Source organism: Corythoichthys intestinalis, chromosome 2 (assembly GCF_030265065.1).
Source record: "Corythoichthys intestinalis isolate RoL2023-P3 chromosome 2, ASM3026506v1, whole genome shotgun sequence".
NCBI classification, from domain to species: Eukaryota; Metazoa; Chordata; class Actinopteri; order Syngnathiformes; family Syngnathidae; genus Corythoichthys; species Corythoichthys intestinalis.
The window spans coordinates 24228208-24249637 of record NC_080396.1 but is presented as its reverse complement, the minus strand read 5'-3'; the positions used below and the strand labels follow the sequence as shown (position 1 = coordinate 24249637).

The 21430-nt window shown below is 38.4% G+C and overlaps 1 protein-coding gene across 2 annotated transcripts in view; it reads left to right on the top strand.

Annotated features, from left to right (window-relative positions):
- LOC130908816 (prickle-like protein 2) overlaps positions 1 to 21430 on the top strand; it is a 91942-nt gene that overhangs the window by 58256 nt on the left and 12256 nt on the right. For both annotated transcript variants that reach the window (XM_057824676.1, XM_057824668.1), the window contains 3 exons: positions 13459 to 13641; positions 17936 to 18049; positions 18175 to 18312. In XM_057824676.1, coding sequence (XP_057680659.1) covers positions 13510 to 13641; positions 17936 to 18049; positions 18175 to 18312 — 384 coding nt within the window. In that variant the 5' untranslated portion in view covers positions 13459 to 13509. The remainder of the gene's footprint in view (positions 1 to 13458; positions 13642 to 17935; positions 18050 to 18174; positions 18313 to 21430) is intronic.

Here is a 21430-nt window from a genome sequence, read left to right as displayed (position 1 = left end):
AGCGGGCCCACTCTTACTGCACTAAAGAAGAACAGCCTCGGGCTCAAGGTTGCAAACCAGCAAAAGATGCATCCATTTTAGAGGGATAAACACTCCTCACCTCTGCTTGGACAGAATCTGACAGACTTGCTCTTCACATGGAAATATCTGTTGTCACATTTGTGGAAACAGATTGAGGGTGAATACTAGTGTTGTATCCCATTTTTTTGGGCTCCCGATCTGTGCGGTATCGGCAGATCCCGATACTTTACCGATAACATGTTTTTTGAAAAAATATACAATTGTTTTTTTCTTTAATACAAAATGCATGCTCATTTGACTGTACTGTAATTGCTATCATAGCTTAACTCATTGTCTGATTTTAACGCCAGTAGTCCATTTGAAGGTGGTGGGTGGTCAGCCTTCCCATTTCAAATGGATTGGACGTCTAATAGAGACAAACTAATTGGTGCATCTTGGCCAGTGTCAGGCATCGCGAGCAGGCAGGTGGTGTGAACCCAAATGCAGGAAAACAAAAACGCAGCAAGGCAGGTAGCGGTGAACTCAAAAAACGTTTTAATAATTATTAACAAAAACACAAAGTACAACCAAAAGGACTGGGGATCAAAAAGGCAATGTTCAAACAAAACTTACTTAACGTGAGGGACTGGTACATGAGGGCTTGGACAGGACTTGACATAGACTTTGACAATGACGCAACAAGGAATGAAAAGAAACTGAGAGCTTATATACACACACGCAGACAAGGGGTAACGAGACAACGAGGAACAGATGGGTGACACAGAGGGATGCAGGTTGGCGGATACACTAGGAGCAGTCACAACTGGTGAAATCAATGGGTAATCACAGGAACACACTCAAAACCTAACAGCCAGAGGAAGAACCAATTTTATTTTTAACTCATTTGTCAGCCATTGACCGCACTAGATGTCCAATCCATTTGGATTGCTGCCACCCTCCCACTTCAAATGGATTGGACACCTACTAGTGATCTACTCGTTAAATTTTACAGCAGAATGATGTAGGGCTGTCCCTAACGATTATTTTTCTCCCGATTAGTCTGCAGACTTTTTTAACGATTAGTCGACTAGTCTAATTTTTTTGATGATTTTTTTTTTTTTTTTAAACTAATTTTGCAATTAAATTTTTATTAACGATTATTAATTGACAAAAACATTTTGGAACAATTAAATTCTTTATTAATGTTCAAATAAACACATAACTAAAAATAATAAATAACAAATAACAATGAAGTCAAATGCTGATGACATTAACTAGTGCAAAAAAAATGGAATGTAAACAGATTCAGAACACTGTGACTTCACTTTTCTAACCGGATTCAAAACAATTCTTGATTTCTCTTTTTGTGGTATGTCTATTAGGAGTGGGAACCTTTTGTTACCTCACGATACGATGCGATTTGTGATACAAAGATCACGATAACGATGATCTGGCGATACGGCGAAGCACGATTATCGATACATTAGTCAGGAAATCCTTCTAGGATATTCTACAAACAACTAATAAACAGAAAAACAAGCTTCTGCTGTGAATTGGAATGAGTTTATCACTAGTAGACGTCCAATCCATTTGAACTGGGAGGGTGGCAGCGAATGAACATTCGTTCATTCGCTGCCATTCCTCCCACTTCAAACGGATTGAACGTCTATGGCCGTCAGTGGCAGCCAATGCCAGGCAATGTGGTAAATTTGAGCCATTTGAGGTCATTTACCTGTTGATTTTTAGTTACTTCCTGTTGATTTTGGGGTATTTTATGGGTCACTTCCTGTTTATTTTGAGTTACAGAACAGCAAGTGACCTGGGAATCCACCAAATGAATAGGCAGTGACTCAAATTCAACAAGAAATGACATGTAAATGAAAAGCAAGTGACCTCTAAATGCCCCAAAAATTGGACAGAATGACTGTGAATGCTCTGGTGTCGAATGAACGAACGTTTTTTGTTTTTTGGTTGTTGTTTTTTTAAACATTGACACCTTTTTAAAACGATATCTCAATTCTTGGTAGGAGCATATCGATAACCTTTTGGGATACAATGTATCACGATATATCACCATTTCGATATTTTTGTCACACCCCTAATGTCTATGTTGTTCTTAGCATTAGAGTAAGCACCAACAGAGCAGGTAAATAAATGTCACGTATCACTGGAGTAAAGTACATGAAAAAAACTTGCATGTTGATATGACGCTACGACGGAGTATTAGGGCCAAATACCGTATTGGCCCGAATATAAGACGGCCCTGATTATAAGACAAACCCTTCTTTTTCAAGACTCAAGTTTGAAAAAAGACTTTTTGGACACATAACAATATATTTGAGAGAAAAAGCATGTTATTTTGCCTCATTCAAATCTTAATATCTGAACATTTAAATATGTAAACTAAAGTGCAATCACATTCGTAAATGAATGGCTTCTGGTTTTTGAAATGTAAACAAACCAATCTATTGTGATAAAACAACAAAATTGCAATAGGCCTAACTGCATTAACCATCAAAGTGAAGTCTAACTGTAACTGTAGTCTTGAAACAAATCTGAATAAGCAAAAACATTGCAATAAAATAATGCAAACTGGTTAAACTAAAAAGAGTAGCTGAGATCTGTCATGACAGAACATTGCTTCAATGATATCTGGCGCCATCTAGCGTCGTGAATGGGTATAATGTCTAGACCGCAAATATAAGACGACCCCCACTTTTTCAATCTTATTTAAATGCAAAAAACACTGTCTTATATTCGGGCCAATACGGTAAATATATTTTTAAAAAAGAAAAAGATTAAAGTCTGTATTGCGACGAGAAAAAAGAAGTCGGGTAATGTTGCTGCGAGCCGCTACCCACATTACATTCATGTACCTTCGTTGTTAGCTACGACGAAGCATTAGTGTAATTTCTATTGATTATTATTTGATGTAGATGAAGCGAAACTAATGAGGATTCCATTATTTGTAAAACCAATTGTAAAACACAAGAGGCTTTCAATATTGTTGATTTTAACAGAGGTGACAACACGCTACGTAAAGTACAAAGCTGCTTAATTAGTTACATTAGCCCGACATTTGCTCCTAATACTCTGTGAACGACCCACATAAGCGCAACTTCAATAAAAAATTTCGTCATATGGACTTACGATCCACCAGCTTGTTGTCTCCTGTCATATTCCAAAATTATACCTGGGTGACGGTGCTCCAGGGGTTCATTCACGGCCGACGTGCTGCCGTGGTATGCAAGTTTGGCATTGCAGAGACTGCACACGACAGTGTACCCTCCTTTTGTTTCGTTGAAATAAGTCCATGATTTGGTCACTCTGGTGCGCTTTTTGGCTTTGTGCCGCTTTCCCCACTTGAATCCCGAGCATCCGCCACTCTCAACTTTCCACACATATTTTTTTAACCCTCTATTAACCTTCGATGGGATGGTGTGCTCTTCGACGCATTTACGTCATCGATGACGTCAACTACTCATTGGGACAGCTCCAGAAGGGATGATACGATGTCTATCATCATCTTAGGAAGGAAAAGTGTTCATTTTGTTATGGCTGGCGGCCATCTTGCATAGGACAACCAGCAGTTGGAAACTAGATCTCGAATAGTACATACTATTTGACAGCATCGTTCTTTGTACTCCCCGATACTAGTAATATAGTTTTAGTACTATATCCAGGGGTGAAAGTGGGCGGAATCGGTCAGGAACGCAGTTCCGGTATAAGATTCAGGGCTGGAACGCAGTTCCGGTATAAGTTTCAGGGCCGGAATGCTGTTCAGGTATACGGTGCTTTGATTCCGAAAATATGACGGCAACTGTCAAAACGCTATGTAAAAATATATATATATATATACAGGGTGACCCAAAAAAAAGGTTACACTCAGTTGACTGCTTGTTTAAAAGCCATTGAAACATATCTAAATAGGTTGTCATGCTTAAGTGATTCATTAAGGTCACTCAATGCAGCTGGTAATCTCTCGTCTCTACAATTCCTGTGCTTCTGCTGAAAATGAAGTAAACTTTAGCTGTACCTGAATTGCTGCGTGCCGGTCTGACACCTACTGAGATTGCAGCAAATCTGAGAATATCCAGATGTGCAGTCTACAAAGTTAAAAAGAAGCTGAAAGATACTGGAACAGCCTCACGAAAACCTGGGTCTGGAAGTGCCGATCTGTGCGGACCAAAAAGTTGATTGACAAGGTGATATGTGGCCACCCCAGAGTCCAGATCTCAATCCCCGGGATTATAGCATATGGGCAACTGTGGAGGACAGTGCCTGTAAGAAGCCACAAACTTCTGTGGCAGCCTTGGAGAGGTCCATTGTTAGATCTTGGGAAAAGATGACAGCATCCTACATAAAGAAGACCTGTCAAGCGTTCCGCAGGCACCTGGAGGCTGTTGTGACACTTAATGGAGGACACATTGAAAAATAGAGTGTACTGTACATGTTCTTTACAATAATGTATAATTTGTGATTAAATTCTAATTCTAAAATGAATAAACATGGCATTTAAGTTGTATTATGGCAGTGTAAACTTTTTTTTTGGGTCACCCTGTACAAAGCTGCCACACATGCATTTCATCTCAGAGAAGAAAACAATCTACCAACATCAGATCTACATACTCAAGTGCTAACAACAAGCATAATAAAGTGCTTGTTTAGCGTGATCCGTTTCCACCGATATTTATTATTTATTTTATTCCACGGACGGCATGGAGGTTTCCCCAGCTGCTGCAGTTATCTGAGTACTGACATGTGATCACCAGAGATAGTTAGCTCTGATTGGTTTAAATGTGCATCTTTTCTGAAACAGCAAATAAATAAATAAATAAAGGTGGGGGGGCAATGCAACAGAAAATGGATCAAATCTTTAAGACCAAAGAAAGAGTTAAGGTGGCTTATTTATCATATTTAGTTTTACTTGCTCTGATGACGAGGTTCAGAACATCCTAGAAGTCAATGTGCACTTTGGGCTTATATTTATTCATTTACATTAGGCTACTTATCCATTTCCTTATGATTTCAAAAAGTCAATGTTTGCGCGATCTTCATAATATATTCCATTTCACTCTGTATAATATAAGTCATTTGTACTTATTTTTCTGAATGTATGTTACTTTTATCTTTATTAAAAAACACAACAAAAAGTAAATGTTTACATTATCTTCAATTTTAATATCCTAGATGCTATGTTCTTAAGTAGCTAAAATTGAGATTTGGCATTTAGTATGTGAGGAAATGAGGGAAAATAAAAATTAGGAGATGGAGGTTGGGGTTATAGCTGTTTTTGTTAACTTTTATTTAGCAAATCATTGAAAAAATACAATTTTGAATGAAAATCAGTTTTTGTATGTGTTACAGAAATAACTGACCAAAACAGTTTCACCCCTGGCTATATCGGTGCCCATACTAGTATAAGTACAGTATGCAACACTAGTGAATACTCGGACTTGAATTGATGTTTTGTGGTTTAATTTGTCACTTGCCTTTGGCTCCTTTCAAAAACAAGATCAGAGTGTGTTTAGGGTGGGTTATTTTAGTCTGTGATGAAGGCATGCTTTTATTAACTGCCCTTCATTACCCAGCATGCCGGGGAAAATGACTTCCATTTTCATAATTTATTGGACTCATATTGTGACACACATCTACTAGGGACAAATTGGTAACACCGGTGGAAACAAAATTTGGCTCTTTAATGTTAATGGCCCTTCCACTGACTAAAGAAATCGGTGCAGTGTTTTGTTTTGTTTTGTTTTGTTTTGTTTTTTGGGTGAGTGAGAAATACTACAAAAATTGTTATACATTGAATAAAAGGACATTAATTCTTTGGTGAAGGAATATCATTTGTGATGTTTCAGTTTGACATTTTTTCATATACTAATTATATATACAGGACATATATACTAATATATATGTCCTGTATATATAAGAACATAAAAGCAGCATGCTCTACATTGCAGAAATCCCTACATTCTTGAATCATTTAAGTTTAATGAAAACAAAATGCACCAAAAAATATTCATTTGATATCATTCCTCGTCTCTTAATCCAATCAGCCCATTTCATCTTCAAGATGACCATTCGTTCATTATGTATCGCTGTTTTCTAACTTTTTTGGAGCTAAGGCATTCAATTTACATCAATCAAATAATATCCTCGAAAGTATGAATATTGAAATGATGATATCTGAATTCACTACCAAACTGGAATCTTTTTTCTGAAGTCTGGAAATGTTGAATTGATCTTAGACTGACATACTCACAAAAAGCTGAGACATTCTGCTGTATGGATTGTAACGAGTGGACGCACAGGCTTATTATACCTTTTTCCATCTATTGGAAGACTATAATAGATGAGCAACTATATAGTTATGATTCATTATTAATATATGAAACTGCATCTTCCCTGCTTTTATGCTTGTAATGGTCTGCATCCGAGGACGGAGGTTTGGTCTCAACATTGGTAGGAGACGCTATAACAGCATAACCTGCATGTACACTTTTTGCATGGGAAGAGACATTAATAAGACTAAATAGGGGTCAGGGCTACATTTCTAACAAATATGCTGATGTGTTTCCTGTGTAAAAATGAAAAAAAGTTAAATTGTTATTTTCATGGGAGAAAGTCATTTTTCAAAATTGGGGGATTCCCCTTTTTTTCATGTAAAGGAAATTTACAGTGGTTGCTTTTTGTGGGTTCGTTTTTTTGGGGGGGGTAGGGGGACGACACTACTTAACCTATATTTGGAACTACATGTTAGCCAACATTGTCCTTCACCACAAGAGTATTGCATTGCTTTAATTAGTTGTCTCTTTCATCTTGTCCCTTATTTTCATCTCTAAAGTGCATCAGTGGGTTGAGCAATTATGGGAAAAAATTAATTTAACTTTTTACCTCGATTACAATTACTATATGATCATCTGAAAAAGAAAAAAAAAACGTCTACATAGGCTGCAAATAAAAATATTTTTAACCCTCTGATGCACAACATATTCGCACCCCTGTTAATGCACAACATGGGTCAAAAATGACCCCCATATAGTTCTCATGTTATTTCCTGCCGCCTGAGTTTTTCTTTGCTGCATCTTTTGAAATCTATGTATTTCATAATTTATTAGTCCAAGTATTCTTTAAAAATCTTGTTTTTCATTCCCACAAATCATTATTTATATTTTTTCTGCCATATTTTATGAACAAAAGTTATTTTTGTGACACTACATTAGGTTTACACACATGGGTCAAAAATGACCCATTTATCCAAGTGCAATTTAAAAACAATTGAAGGCATATTTTATAATATTTTTCTTCAAATAGTTATTTTAGATGTTATCCAGGCCAAACAATCTGTACATTTGTTATAAGAAACTTGTTTATTTGTCATTTTGCCAAACATCTGACATATAACTAAACGTGAATTTGATCAGCGTAAAATCGAACACAACTGATCACATCATCAAAGCACAAACTGTAAATACAGTTCTTACAATTCCTCACAAGTATCAAAAATGACCACTGTACATTTGTGCTCCTTGCACACAGGCTTCTTGCACCGGGAACAGCAGCTGCGGGCTTTTTGGTCTTTGGCAGATGGGCAGATCGCACACCTCTTCCTCTTTGCTGTGCCCTTGTCCTCTTGTGGTCCGGTGCTGCTTTGTTTTTCGATCCCGCATCTTCCCATTGCTTCTATTATATGCTTTTGGAGTGTGGGTGTGCCCTCCAAGCGGCTCTTCATATGTGGCATGACCAGCTCTTTGCCCAGCTCCTTGATGAACAGTCGGCGTGCATTAGTGACACCAGCCATGTAACCAGGCTGTTCTGCATTGAAGCTGGTGTAAGCATTGAGAGTGGCAATATCCAGCATATTGTACCACAGAACCATGGGCCATCTTCGTGTTCTCCGCTTGCATGTGTTGGTGCCAACCATCTGATCTGTTGTGTCCAGTCCTCCTTTTGTTCTATTGTAGTAGTGAATCACATCGGGTTTCTTCTTTGGAGTGTCATCCACTGCTTTGTCATCGTGCATTGTGCTCAGAAGGACAACAGCCCTTCCTTTCTTCTGCACATAACTCACCATGGTCATGTTACCATTGAACCCGAATTCTGAGCTATGAATCAGCAGTGAGTTGGATGGCTTTGTGATTGGTGGTATGTCTGGCTTGTTCAGGCTAAGAGTCCCTAGAATAGTCAGGTTCTTCTCAGCCAGAGGGACACTGGTGAAGAAGTTGTCAATTGTGATGTTTCGACCTATGAGAGGAAATGAACAAAATGTTCGACATAGAATTCAAAATTATATCAATTCTAACAGTGTATATATTTTTCTATATTCTATATTCGCCTGTCTGTATGATTCCACTGCTCAATTTTAGGAAGATGTTCTCCCCAAGGTTTCTCTGCACCTCCTCTCCTGGCTGTCTCCCTGTGTATACAATTCCATCTATTGCATAGGGAACCCTTGCATCACACTTCCAGAAGATTTTTATTCCATACTTTGCAGGCTTGCTAGGCATGTACTGCAAAACCTGCAACTGCCACGGAATGGCACCAGCTGTTCATCTATAGTTACACAATCACTGGGGATGAACTGTCTTCTGCAATTGTCAAGGAAACAGTTCCACACGTTTTTAAAAGCTGCCATGTATTCTGTTTCCAAGCGCAACGCCATGGTCCTCCTGTTGTCAAACCGTATGAAGAGGCGGATATCCTCATATCTCCTGAGCCCCGTGATGGCCTTATACATTGGATTTTGCAGCTGATCTAGAAACAGCTCTCGCAAGGCCACATCCCAGTTCTTCTCCCCCCCTGAAAGGAGGGTCAAACCAATAAAGGCCATGAATTCCTCTTTCTCTATATTTCTCCACACTTTCCCTTTAGCTGCCGCTGCTCTGCGTCCCTCTAAGTTGGTGCATTTTAGAACCTCCTCAATGATGTTTTCAGTGATGAACATATCCCATGTATCTTTTGGTAAAACTGTTCTTGATCCAGTTGTAGGTCCAGAGCAACTTCTAAGAATGTTATAACTTCTTGTTCTGCTGGAAGTGGGAGGATTCAAAAGGGCGGCCGTGGCGCAGTTGGTAGCTGGAGTTGTCCTTGGACCGAAGGGTCAGTGGTTTGATTCCCAGCTACAACTTTCCACTCTCGAAGTTGGTAGCAGCACCATTGGTGTGTGAATGTGTGTATGAAAGGGTAAATGTGTGCTAATGTAAAGCAAGGGTATGGTAACCATGTAGATAAATGCGCTATATATGTACTGTCCATTTAACATTTACCAAATACATCCCTAATTACAAACATGCTAAAATTCAAAAGGTTCCGACCAAGTACCACAGTGAAGGCAGGTGGGTCATTTCTGACCCATGTGTGTGAAGTTGATGTGCGAATACAAAAATTGTGTTTGTTCATAGAGTAAGAAAGGAAACATAAAAATGATGGTTAGTGCTGAACAAAAACATGATATTTACTGAATATACGTGATAGTAAACAATAAAATACATTTATTTCAAATGTATAGCTAAGCAACACTCAGGCTTCCATGAGATACCATAGAAAATAGATGTGGGTCATTTTTGACCCATGTTGTGCATTGGAAGGGTAGCGATAAAAAAAATGGTTTTATTCAAAAAGTATGAAGATAAATAATTGAATAACAATATTTATTGATCAAAAACAAGTGAATTGAGGAATACCTGGAATGCTGAAAGATAACATTAAGTTATTACAAAGATACAGATCATAAAAACTTGGTTGGGTCAATTTTGACCCATGTTGTGCATCAAAGGGTTAAAGAAATAATTATGTAGAAAATAAATAAATACATCTTAATTAATGAATAAATGCACTAAGAGGTATTTGGTTTCAAAAGTGTAGTCACAACATGCTTTTCCCTTTTTTCCCTCTAAACGAGGCCATTTACAAGAAGTAAAGCAGTAGCATGTGTTTTTTTTTTTTTGACTGTCAACACTTTCCTGTGAAAAATGAAGAAGGACCTTTCTCTCTAAGCAGCTTCTTGCTCACATTTTGCCGGTTCTATAGTTTCCAGCAGAGTTCACTACACTTCTCAAAGTTTATTTAACGTTAACAGTACAAAACACATACAGGAGTACACTTCTGTCTAAGCAGCTTCCAGCAGGTTAGCAAGTTCACACAGTTTAATGTTATGCTAACTCTATGCAGGTCAGACTTTCAGTAGCAAAATTAGTGGTATGTTCCACACCTCCATAACATTGTCTTTTTACATTGATATATTTTTATATTACTTACACTAATGCAGCACTTCTCAAATACCGGGGCGGGGCCCCCCATGGGGGTGCAGGGCGATGCTGAGGGTGGCGCCTGTGACCTTGGGGAACATACTTTTTTATCGTACTAGAATAAAGTGTAATTGCACATCCACTCAGTGGGTGGCAGTGCTGCTTTCATTTTTAGCGTGTGCGCAATATTTTTGAACCAAACAAGAGCACACAGCAAAGAGCACTGGAGATATGAAAAGCTAAGACAAGGAAATATGACGAAGCGTATGTCGCATTTGGCTTTGACGTTTAGTACAGTGGGAGACGAGGAAAGGCCAGTGTGTTTACTTTGTCTAAAAATGTTTGCAGCGGACAGCAGGGATTATTTTTTTGTTGAGCGAAACGTGCCAAATATTGCCAACAATCTTCCCGCTTCCAGCAAGCACTGTCAGCGTCATATAAGGTTGCATACCAAGTTGCTCAGTGTAAAATAACCCCACACCATTGCAAAGGAGCTGATACTGCCTGCAGCAAAAAATAAAAACTGTCCCTCTGTCCAATGACATAGTCGTTTTTGTTCTATTAATTTTTGTTTTTTCGGTCAAATTGTTTGGCATATTGTCCTCGTGAGTTACTGCTGCTAATCAATCTGAAATTATTATTTATTGATTTTATTAAATCTTATTTTTCAGTATCGAAAGATCAAAAAATGTATCTTGGGTGTATTTTTACAGTATGGATGTGTTTTTTTTTTCATCTAAATTACTTTTTTCTTTAATTTTAAAAAGAACACAGTGTTATGCAGAGGTGTACTTTAAATAATAGGAATTTAATATACAAATGATACTACAGTATATTTACAGTGGCGGCAGAGTTGGAGGGGCGCGGAGGCGCTACGTCTTCCTGGGGGGGGCATAACAGACAATAATTAGAAGCACTGCACTAATGACTGCTGCTGGCGGGGGAAAAAATTAATATCCTTCAAGGAGGCGACATGTTGACATGTATTTCTGTCATGGCAGCGTGTGTGTGTGCGTTTGTGTTGGGAGGGGGATTAAGGAGGTCAAGTCATCAGCCAATCAAACGTGCGTTTGAGCGAAAAAAATGGACCGGCACATTTAGCAAGTGAAAAGGGGTCAGTGAACATAATGAAAATAATTCACTTAATAATGGTAGGGTCAATTCTATCCTTACAACATATAGGAACATAATTTAAATTAACGATATAAATGAACACATTATATAATGCAAATAATGTTGCTTAAAAGTTGGTGGGGCCAATTTAAGCATCCTGAAAAGTTGGTAGTGTTATGTCCCGAGAGTCCCTATGCAAACCTACACCCTTTTCTGTATCAATTACATCATGTTTTCCCCCTAATTTAAATATCTCCTAATATAAAATTCCATGCCAGTTCTTTGTTGACCAACCACTGCATCGGTGCCAGCTCATCTCATCTCAATCTGCCCGTTGAATGCAGAAATGTAAAACGCTCCTTAGTCGGCATCTGTAGAATTGGCACTGCAACTTGGCTGGATCCCAAACATTTTTGGTGCATTTAATATTTGCCACTAAATCTCTATGATCCACGTGTTGCCTCATAAATAGAAAAGATAAACACTAGGGCTCTATTTTCATGCCAAGATCAATTGTGCGAGGACGCATGGTAGTTGGGCTGTTGGTAAATTTGTAGGCCTGTGAGCAAGGCACTTCGTTTAAAAGCAAGTGCTTCACAGCCAATCAAAGTGGCTTCTGTCATTCTCTTTAACTACAGTATATGCCAGGGTTCCCGTTTGTGCTCGCCACCAAATTAAATTAATCTAATTAATTACTTTTCTCATCTTGGCAACGCCGTTAGCGTTACTGAGGCGGGAAAGGCGTGCGTTACTATGCGTTGCGATGTTGGTTGACTGACGCGAAAAAGTCTGAAAAAGACGGACTCACGGAGACGAGAGAGCAGCGCAGGAGTGGGGAGGAGGCAAGGGAGTGTGACGTCGTTGCAAATGCGATGCTACTATGCTAGGTGGCTCCAGTAATACCTGACTGTAGCCGATAGCCTACAAACTAAGCCCACATGATGCTTCGGTAGATATCACATATAAACAGAACTAGATGTAAATGACAGACACAGCGGCATTAGCAACATGTATTATAAACAGGGCCGGCCCAGGCCATTTGGGGGCCCTAAGGAAAATAATGCAAAGGGGCCAATATTTTTGGCCCACCATTTCGTCACAGTGTACTGTGAAACCCATACATGCAATCCAACCCATACATGTACGTCCATATTTTGTATATGAATCAGATTTTGTTGTACTGCATACTTCAAACTTCTCACCCCAAATGATTGTCAGTACTTACAGTATATAGCGCCAGACCTTTTTCTAAAAGAGGAAAGAAAGAAGTTAAGGAAGAACTTTTATTTTTTTAAGCTTGTAATCAAGTATCAAAACTCACAAAAGTCAAATAAAGCAAACTGTAGTAAACAAAAGAGAATATAAATTAAACAATTGCAAGATTGGGGGCCCCCTAGTGGTCAGGGGCCCTAAGCAGCTGCTTAGTCTGCGTATAGGCTGGGCCGGCCCAGATTATAAAGAACTAGATGCGTTAGTAAACAGCCGCCATCTTAAAGCAGTAGACTTCTCAAGAAGGCTCTGTTGTAGAGAACCTTCCTAGCGAACCTAAGTAACTTTTTATAAAAAATATTCCTAAATCGGCAAAACTTAACTCTATCTTTAAATGATGAAACAGTTTTAAAACTTACACATGTCGAAAATAGACGGAAGGGAACTAATGCAATAACGGGAGCAATTTTAACAGCTTTAACAGTTGATTCACAACATTAAATGACTTCCACACATAGCAGAGGTTACTATCTAGTTATCGCGATATCCGCAATACCTCTGTGTCTAGTTAAGTTTAGGATAAAGAATTGGGCTAGGGCCAATTGTCCCAAAAACCCTTTAAACTTCACATTGCGTGACCTGTTGTTTTTTTTTTTTTTTGGAGGGGTGGGGTGAAAATTATCACCAGTTACTTTGCCAAGTAACTAATTACTCTTACATTCAGGTAAGTGAGTTAATAATGCAATTACTTTTTGGGAGAAGTAATTTGTAACTGTAATTAAATACTTTTTTAAAGTAAGATTAATAACGCTGGCCGTATACGCTCCCTTTTCTTATTCTCACTTTTGGTTGCCTTTTTTTTCTCTTTTTTCCTCTTTAACAGGTGCCCCCATTGTCTAAATCAAGGAGTGCAACAGAGCATGTTGTGACAGCCATGTCTCTGGAGATGGAAAAGACCATCACCAAGCTGCTGTACGACTTCCAGAGGAACTCGACCTCTGATGACGACTCTGGTTGCGCTTTGGAGGAATACGCATGGGTCCCCCCCGGCCTCAGTCCGGAACAAGTAAGCAACCTCATTTTCTCCTTATTCATTTTCAACTCAGATCAGATTTAACATTTGACACTCCTACATGCTCCATTAGCTAATGTGTTTCTGTGCTGGAGCCAGACTGTAACCAATTGAACTAAATCAGGGAGAGGAATTTAATTATTTGGGCGATCAGTGGCATTTTCCCTATAACACTAAGATGGTTAATTTTCTGATTCCCTTCACGGTGCTTTAAGAGTCTTTGGCTTGCATTTGATGGGAGTGATTGGGGTTGGAGAGGTCAGACAAATCACTGCAACTATGCTGCCAGGCTATTCGCGGAATAATTGTGAAGACTTTTTTTTCAACAGACAATGTGTAGGAACAGAGTTCACATACAGGCAGAGTGACAAGCGTGGCCGAATGTTAAAAAGCAACCCCATACTGATTGACTGATTACAGTGTTTGAACAGAGGATGTGATGCAGTGAACAAATGCCGCCCGGATCACTCTGCCGAAAAAAGCAATTCCACCGAGAAAGAACTGCACTATTTGTATCGAAACTGACAGAGAAACACCAAGAGAGAAATGGATTGATGATTCTTACCCTCAGTGTGACGGTGTCTTTTTAAGCAGCCTTGCAAAAGTAATCCAAAACGAGTAAAAGTCATTTAAGTCAATGAAGGTGCGGATACATTTAATTGTAAAGGTGTGTTAAATGGTTTATCCGTTTCGGCTTCATTTGCAGTTTGAATTCCTTTTAATTGTATGCATGACCAGATTCATTTAATTGATAGCAAAAGAAGAAGATTCAGTGAATGTTGTTTTGTTTCAACAGTAGGGGACACCATAAAAAATAAAATCACATGTTGTGCATTTCACTCACATTCCCTGTCAACCACCTTGAATTATTGGCTGCCATCGGTAGTGAAGCCAATGAGTTAGCAGAGAGCGGGAAAGAAAATTGACAGTCTTTCATATTCAGCGATGAAATTGGTTGGAATGTAAAAATGAATATTTTACATTTCTATTGATTTAGATGTAGTTTCTTATCTTGTCATGCTTTTGTCTTCTCAACATTTGCCTGTCTTCTCTACTTAGTTTACATGAAACGTTATCTCTTGTTTATTTTCTCTTGTCTGCAAATGTATTCTTGGGGGCCATGAAACGTATTCTTTAGTTGGGAGAACAAGCAGGCAGAGTTTGACGTGCACACATGTTGATGACCCCAAAACACAGTGTCAGCAATAAAATTAATTTACAAGAATATTTATAATAACAAGTTGAAAATGAGCATTTTTTTTTGTTTCCCATCATTTTTGAGGGGAATTCTAAATCAGGCTGCTTAGGACAGCTATACTATATAAATAATCAGAAGCAATACCAAACTGAGGGCGCTCCAGAAGGAGGAAATAAGCTATGAAATAAAATAGTACAAATGGGAAACAGGAGAGCCAGGCAAAACGCAATGGAGTAGAATTCTATAACAAAGGACTTGGCACTAGGCATAAAAGAACAAACTGTAGAATACTATGAATAAACTCACAACGTAGAATTGTCAGGGATGCGGGGCAGGCAGGTGGTGTGGACCCAATTGCAGGGAAACAAAAGGCAGCCAGGGAGGTGGTGGTGATCTCAAAAACGTTTTGATAATAACTAACAAAACACAAAGTACAACCAAAAGTACTGGGGATAAAAAAGGCAAGGTTCAAACAAAACTTACTTTACCAGAGGGTTTAGAACACGAGGGCTTGGACAGGATCTTGACTTTGACACAAAGATAGACAATGACGCAACAAGGAGTGACAAGAAACTGGGAGCTTATATACACACACACAGACAAGGGGTAACGACACAACGAGGAACAGGTGAGCACTAGTGATGGGTCCGTGAGACCTCATGAAGCGTGTCGACACAGTGACACACTGTGTTGACACAGTGTGGATACCGTGTCATTGAATACTGACACCTGCTGGACATAAAAGATCCCTACAAGCAACCCACTTGACAGACTGACACTGAATTGATGACATAGCATGTAAAAAATCAATTGTCTTTGCATTCATATTGCATTATTCCACATCTTTAAATCATGTGAACATATATAATAATTTAAAAATGTAAGTAATAATGAATGGGTGAATGAGGATGCTTGTGGACTTTTTATTCTGATTAAAAAACAACAATCAAAAACATGGTTTTTTTTTATGTTTAAAATTTAGTTGGTACCTATTTATTTATTTATTTATTTTAAACAAGCAATTCACCTGTTGTTGATAACACACACTCGCATGGAACCAACGATGCCAGCATGCACAAGAATTCCTCAGCCAGTTGAAAGAAGTTTGGATAAGGTGTCCATTGACTCCTCCAGTATTTAAGAAAATCTGCACTGCGTGCCATGTTCGGCTCAGCCGTGCATCGATGCACTTTTGCAATTTCATCTACAGTTGCATTGCCTCCTTGACTCCCCACTTCGTCATCTAAGTGCTACCATAGCCCATCAGAAAAAAAAATGAAGTGGACAATGAATAAATTATAGCTTAATTACCTATTTCTAATAAATTACCAAAAAAGCTACTGTGGCTAAGTAAAGGAATGGCTCTATATACCTGTGTTTATCTTGGGATTATCAAAAACTTCATTCTCATGCTTGGCCCAATAATGCTTCAACATTGAGGAAGTGGCTACTGTTTGTATATGACAGGTTGAAAGTACAAATAAGACATTTCACCTGAGAAAAAAAATAACATTAATAATACAATCAATTTACTTCAAACTAGGACTCGTACCCATGCGCATGACACGCCGCGGGTTAAAGGCGAGCGCATTTACCACTAAGCCAGCTAGTGAAATGCTCATGTAATATCTTATAGGCATTAAACGGGATATTTCCACGCACTGCAGACAAAGGACCCGCGTCTACCCGTCACACTAATAAACTAAAAGAGTTACCTTAAAATTAATTGTATTTTGAATGGAATGAGTTTTCCCTGTGTTACGTCCATTTCCACAGCATGTAGACAACGAGGAAGTAACCGTGAGATGTGGATTGTTTCAGCAGCTCCATCGCATTGACAGACGCGCTTCCTTTTGAACCAGTTTGCCGCGTCATGACTGTGTCGACACAGTTCAATGAGTTCATGCATCAGTCACGTGATTTTCTTGTAGCGATTCGCGCACCGACGCAGGGTTTGCTCCAAGAGCTCGGCGCGCGCGCCGGCGCATTTGTGTCACTGGACCCATCACTAGTGAGCACAGGAGGATGCATGTTGGAGGATACACTAGGAGGCACAGCAGGTGAAATCAATGGGCAATCACAGGGACAAGTCACACTAAGAGAAAACCAACACAAAACCTAACAAGAATATCTTGGACTATGAATACGGGCTGTAGTGACGACGAAGACACTTTGGCACGAGACTAGGGAGAGACAAACAATTTAACCACATGAGGAATGTGGCACAGGTGGGAACAATAGGTAATCATAATCAGAGACAGGTGAGACTGCAGGAAGGGTGAGTGGTGGAAACAGGAGGGTGAGGCTTCAAAATAAAGCAGGAAGAGACAATACACCAGGACATGACAAACCTCACCCAGATGTGACAGCGAATACAGCTGTTACAAAGTAAACACTACAAACTTTCTTTAAATAAAGGAATATTTACTTACGTTTGATCATGGACTGACAGGTAACAAAGTTCTCTTCAGACACATCCTGCCATGTTAGCCGCACAACACAAATGCACGCCGCTCTCTCACTGTTTACGTCTTCGCCGTGTAGTTAAGCATTAATGTACGCCATATTGGTGTTGAACATGTATTTTTACGATGTTACTTGTGTATTTAGCACCTGTGGATAACATGGAGAGTCCAACTGAATGTAAAACAGGGCTTATTCACTGTCCCAACAGCTTTGGGAGCAAAATATTATAAGCGTGCAAAATTTGGCAGAACAGGTCCTCAGGTGGTTTTGGCTAAGCAAAGCAAATGACCCCATAAGATGGTAGTCACATGATCTGTTTGAAAAATAATTTTGACTCATTATAAATATATTTTTGTTGGTTCATTTCATTCATTTTTCATGTTGTATTGCTTTACAACTTTTATAGACAAAATTTTACCGGAAAACTCTTAATTTTAAAATGATATATAGGAAAGTCAATTACATGGAAAGACATTTTTAGGCCACCGGGAGGGCATCCCCCACCCCTGGTTCCCCCTTAAACTCGGCGTATGGCTATAAGAGTCATTTAAGCTATACTATCATAACAACTTTGTTAATGGAAAAAATACCAAAAAATGTCTACTGTTCTGTCTTGTCTCTCAGGTGCATCAGTATTACAATTCCTTACCTGAAGAGAAGGTGCCATACATTAACAGCCCTGGTGAGAAATACCGTATCAAACAACTGCTTCATCAATTGCCACCGCACGACAATGAGGTAAAGCATTTGCGAACGTAACCTAAACTGTACATAAGCTGTTTATTCTGGTTGATATCATGTCGTTAAGTTTTTTTTTGGGCCAGCAAAATATTTTTGAATTGCTCATACACTCTGTTGTTTAGGTGCGCTATTGTAACTCCCTGGATGAGGAAGAAAAAAGAGAACTTAAACTGTTCAGCAACCAACGCAAGAAGGACAACCTGGGCAGAGGCACTGTCCGTCCTTTCCCACTGACCATTAATGGGGCCATTTGTGAAAAGGTAGGAAGAATCAAAATGTCATTGACAAGAAATGGAGTTTAAATTCTATAAGTGTGTTCAAATCTATATTTTGGCCTGCTTTATGATCCTTTAAAAGGATGAATTGGTGATACAGTGGTCCCTCGCTACATGGTGCCTCAAACTTCGCGCCCTTAGTCCATCGTTGATTTTTTTTTTTTTTTTTTCCCCCCAATTTAAAAAATAAATAAATAAATAAATGCAGTATTTTATCTCATTTCTTGGTCAGGCAGTGCACTAGCTCATTAAAGTTAACAATGATTGACAAACATTAAGGTTTGCTCTAGCCAGAGACGCTTGGAAGAGCCAAAACTTCAAAGCGCCGTATGTGTCAATCATCGTTTAACTTATTAAACGGTTGCTGTGGCAACGCACTGTGTCTAAGTGAGCAGCTTGAGCGGATTGAGTGGACTCACTCAATAAAGCATGTAATAAAGGCAAGTATTTTTCTACTTTATTCTTGTTTTAAAAGGATTTGGTGGGACAGTAACATGTTTAACACTTATCAAAATTATTACATTTGAAGTGCTTAAAAACAATTTGTTAAAAAAATATATATACTGTATACATAAATGTTTTATTCTAATTATACTTTGGGGGGGGGATATATATATATGTCTTAAAAACACGTCTCTCTGTATCTTTCCATTGGTAAATCTGAATAGATATATTGAACACAAAAAAAAAAAAAAAAAAAAAAAGAAGGAAAAAGAAATTGGGATGGGGGGTGCTACTTCGCAGTTTTGCACTTATGGCGGCAGGTTCTGGTCCCTATTAACCACGAAAAATGAGGCATCACTGTACCACACTTTTGGGAATTGCTAAAATACCATTTGTAATTAAATCGATGTTGATATTTTTATTGTCATTTATTTTTTTTCTAATCACATATAATTTTTTTGAAATTTACCCACAATATTCAAATTGCAATACACAATTTAATACATAAAAATAAAGTCTCTCTTTTTCCAAAGAACCATCCATCCATATTCAGCCAGAGGTGGGTAGAGTAGCCAAAACTTTTACTCAAGTAAGAGTAGCGTTACTTCAAAATAATATTATTCAAGTAAAAGGAAAAGTAGTCATTCAAAAAAATTGAATTCTGGCGAGACAAAGAAGAAAAGACAGAAATGAAGCATTATTCGTCTAAATAGCATGATTGCCGTCTAGTGGAGAAAATAGCTCCGAGTTTGAATAAAGAATAGATCCTTCATAGTTACTATTATGAAATGTAAAGGATCATATCTCCAGTATTCCGTGGGCAGTCGGTGCCAAATAAAAACTGGGAGAGAGGTTTAAATCCGTGCTTTCGAGTCATGTTGAGGGCATGCGTCAGATTGGTGTAATGGAGTCATGTGATTACTGTTGCGACGTCTCATTTGTGAAATTGGTAGAGCTACTCTTGGCATCACTGACAAAAAGATGATAAATCTAATATGCAGAGTAAAGAGGAAAAATGTAACGACTTTTGTACAGCCCAAAGTAGCAGAGTAAGAGTAGTGTTTTTTTTTCTTCACAAATCCACTCCAATAAAAGTAAAAAGTATGGCTTGGTAAAACTACTATTAGAAGCACATTTTTCTCAAAAACTTACTTAAGTAAATGTAACACGTTACTACCTACCTCTGTATTCAACACCTCATATATGTCAGGGTCGTGGGGTGCAGGAGCCTATCTCAGTCAACTTTGGGTGAAAGGTAGACTACTGCCTGTGCCGAAGTCAGGCAAACGTACCACTACACCAGCGACTCTTTTTCCATATGTATCTTTGAATTAGGAATCTTATTTTTGACTAGATCAAATGGAGAGTCTTGTAAAAAAAAAAAGTAATATTTTCTTCATCACTTAAGAAAAATATTCAGGCAGTATTTCCGTATTGGCCCGTATATAAGACGGCCCTGATTACAAGACGATCCCCTCTTTTTCAAGACTCAAGTTTGAAAAAAGACTTTTTGAACACCAAATTAATTTTTATCCAGAAAATAATTACAGTACATCTGAAACAAATGATTATAACCATATATTTGAGAGAAAAAGCATGTCATTTTGCCTCATTCAAATCTTAATATCTGAACATTTAAAAATGTAAATTAAAGTGCAATCACTTTTGTAAATGAATGGCTTCTGGTTTTTGAAATGTAAATAAACCTTGTGGGTATATAAAATAATAAAATTAAAATATAAAATAAAATTTAAAATGTAAATAAATATTGTGCTAAAGCAACAAAATTGCAATAACTGCATTAACCATCAAAGTGAAGTCTAACTGTAACTGTAGTCTTGAAACAAATCTGAATAAGGAAAAACATTGCAATAAAATAATGCAAACTGGTTAAACTAAAAAGAGTAGCTGAGATCTGTCATGACAGGACATCGCTTCAATGATATCTGGCGCCATCTAGTGTCGTGAATGGGGAGAGTAGCTGAGATCTGTCATTACAGAACATCGCTTCAATGATATCCGGGGCCATCTAGCGTCGTGAATCGGTATAATGTCCAGACCGCGAATAAAAGACTAAGCCCTCTTTTTCAGTGTTATTTCAATGCAAAAAACACCGTCTTATATTCGGGCCAATACGGTATTCGTCCAAAGAGCATAATTGCCCTCTAGTGGAGAAAATAGCTCCGAGTTTGAATAAAGAATAGATCCTTCATAGTTACTATTAAGAAATTTAAAGGATCATATCTGCGCTATTCCGTGCGCAGTCGGCGCCAAATAAAAACTGGGAGAGAGGTCAAAATCCGCGCTTTCGAATCTTGATGAGGGCGGTGCTCTATGTCAAAAACTTTTTTACGGCGCTTTAAAGACGCCACGTGATTGAACAAGCCTGCGTGATCATACGAAGGCAAGCTTCCGTCAGATTGGTGTAATGGAGTCGTGTGATTATTGTTGTGACGTCTCATTGGTGAAATTGGTAGAGCTACTCATGGCATCGCTGGTAGAAAAAAATAATAAATCTAATATTTAGAATAAAGAGGAAAATGTAACAACTTTTGTATGGCCAAAGTAGCGGAGTAAGAATGGCATTTTTCTTCACAAATCTAATCAAGTAATCACATTCCCCCTGAGTGGGAATTGATACCACACTGCCTGTGCCGAA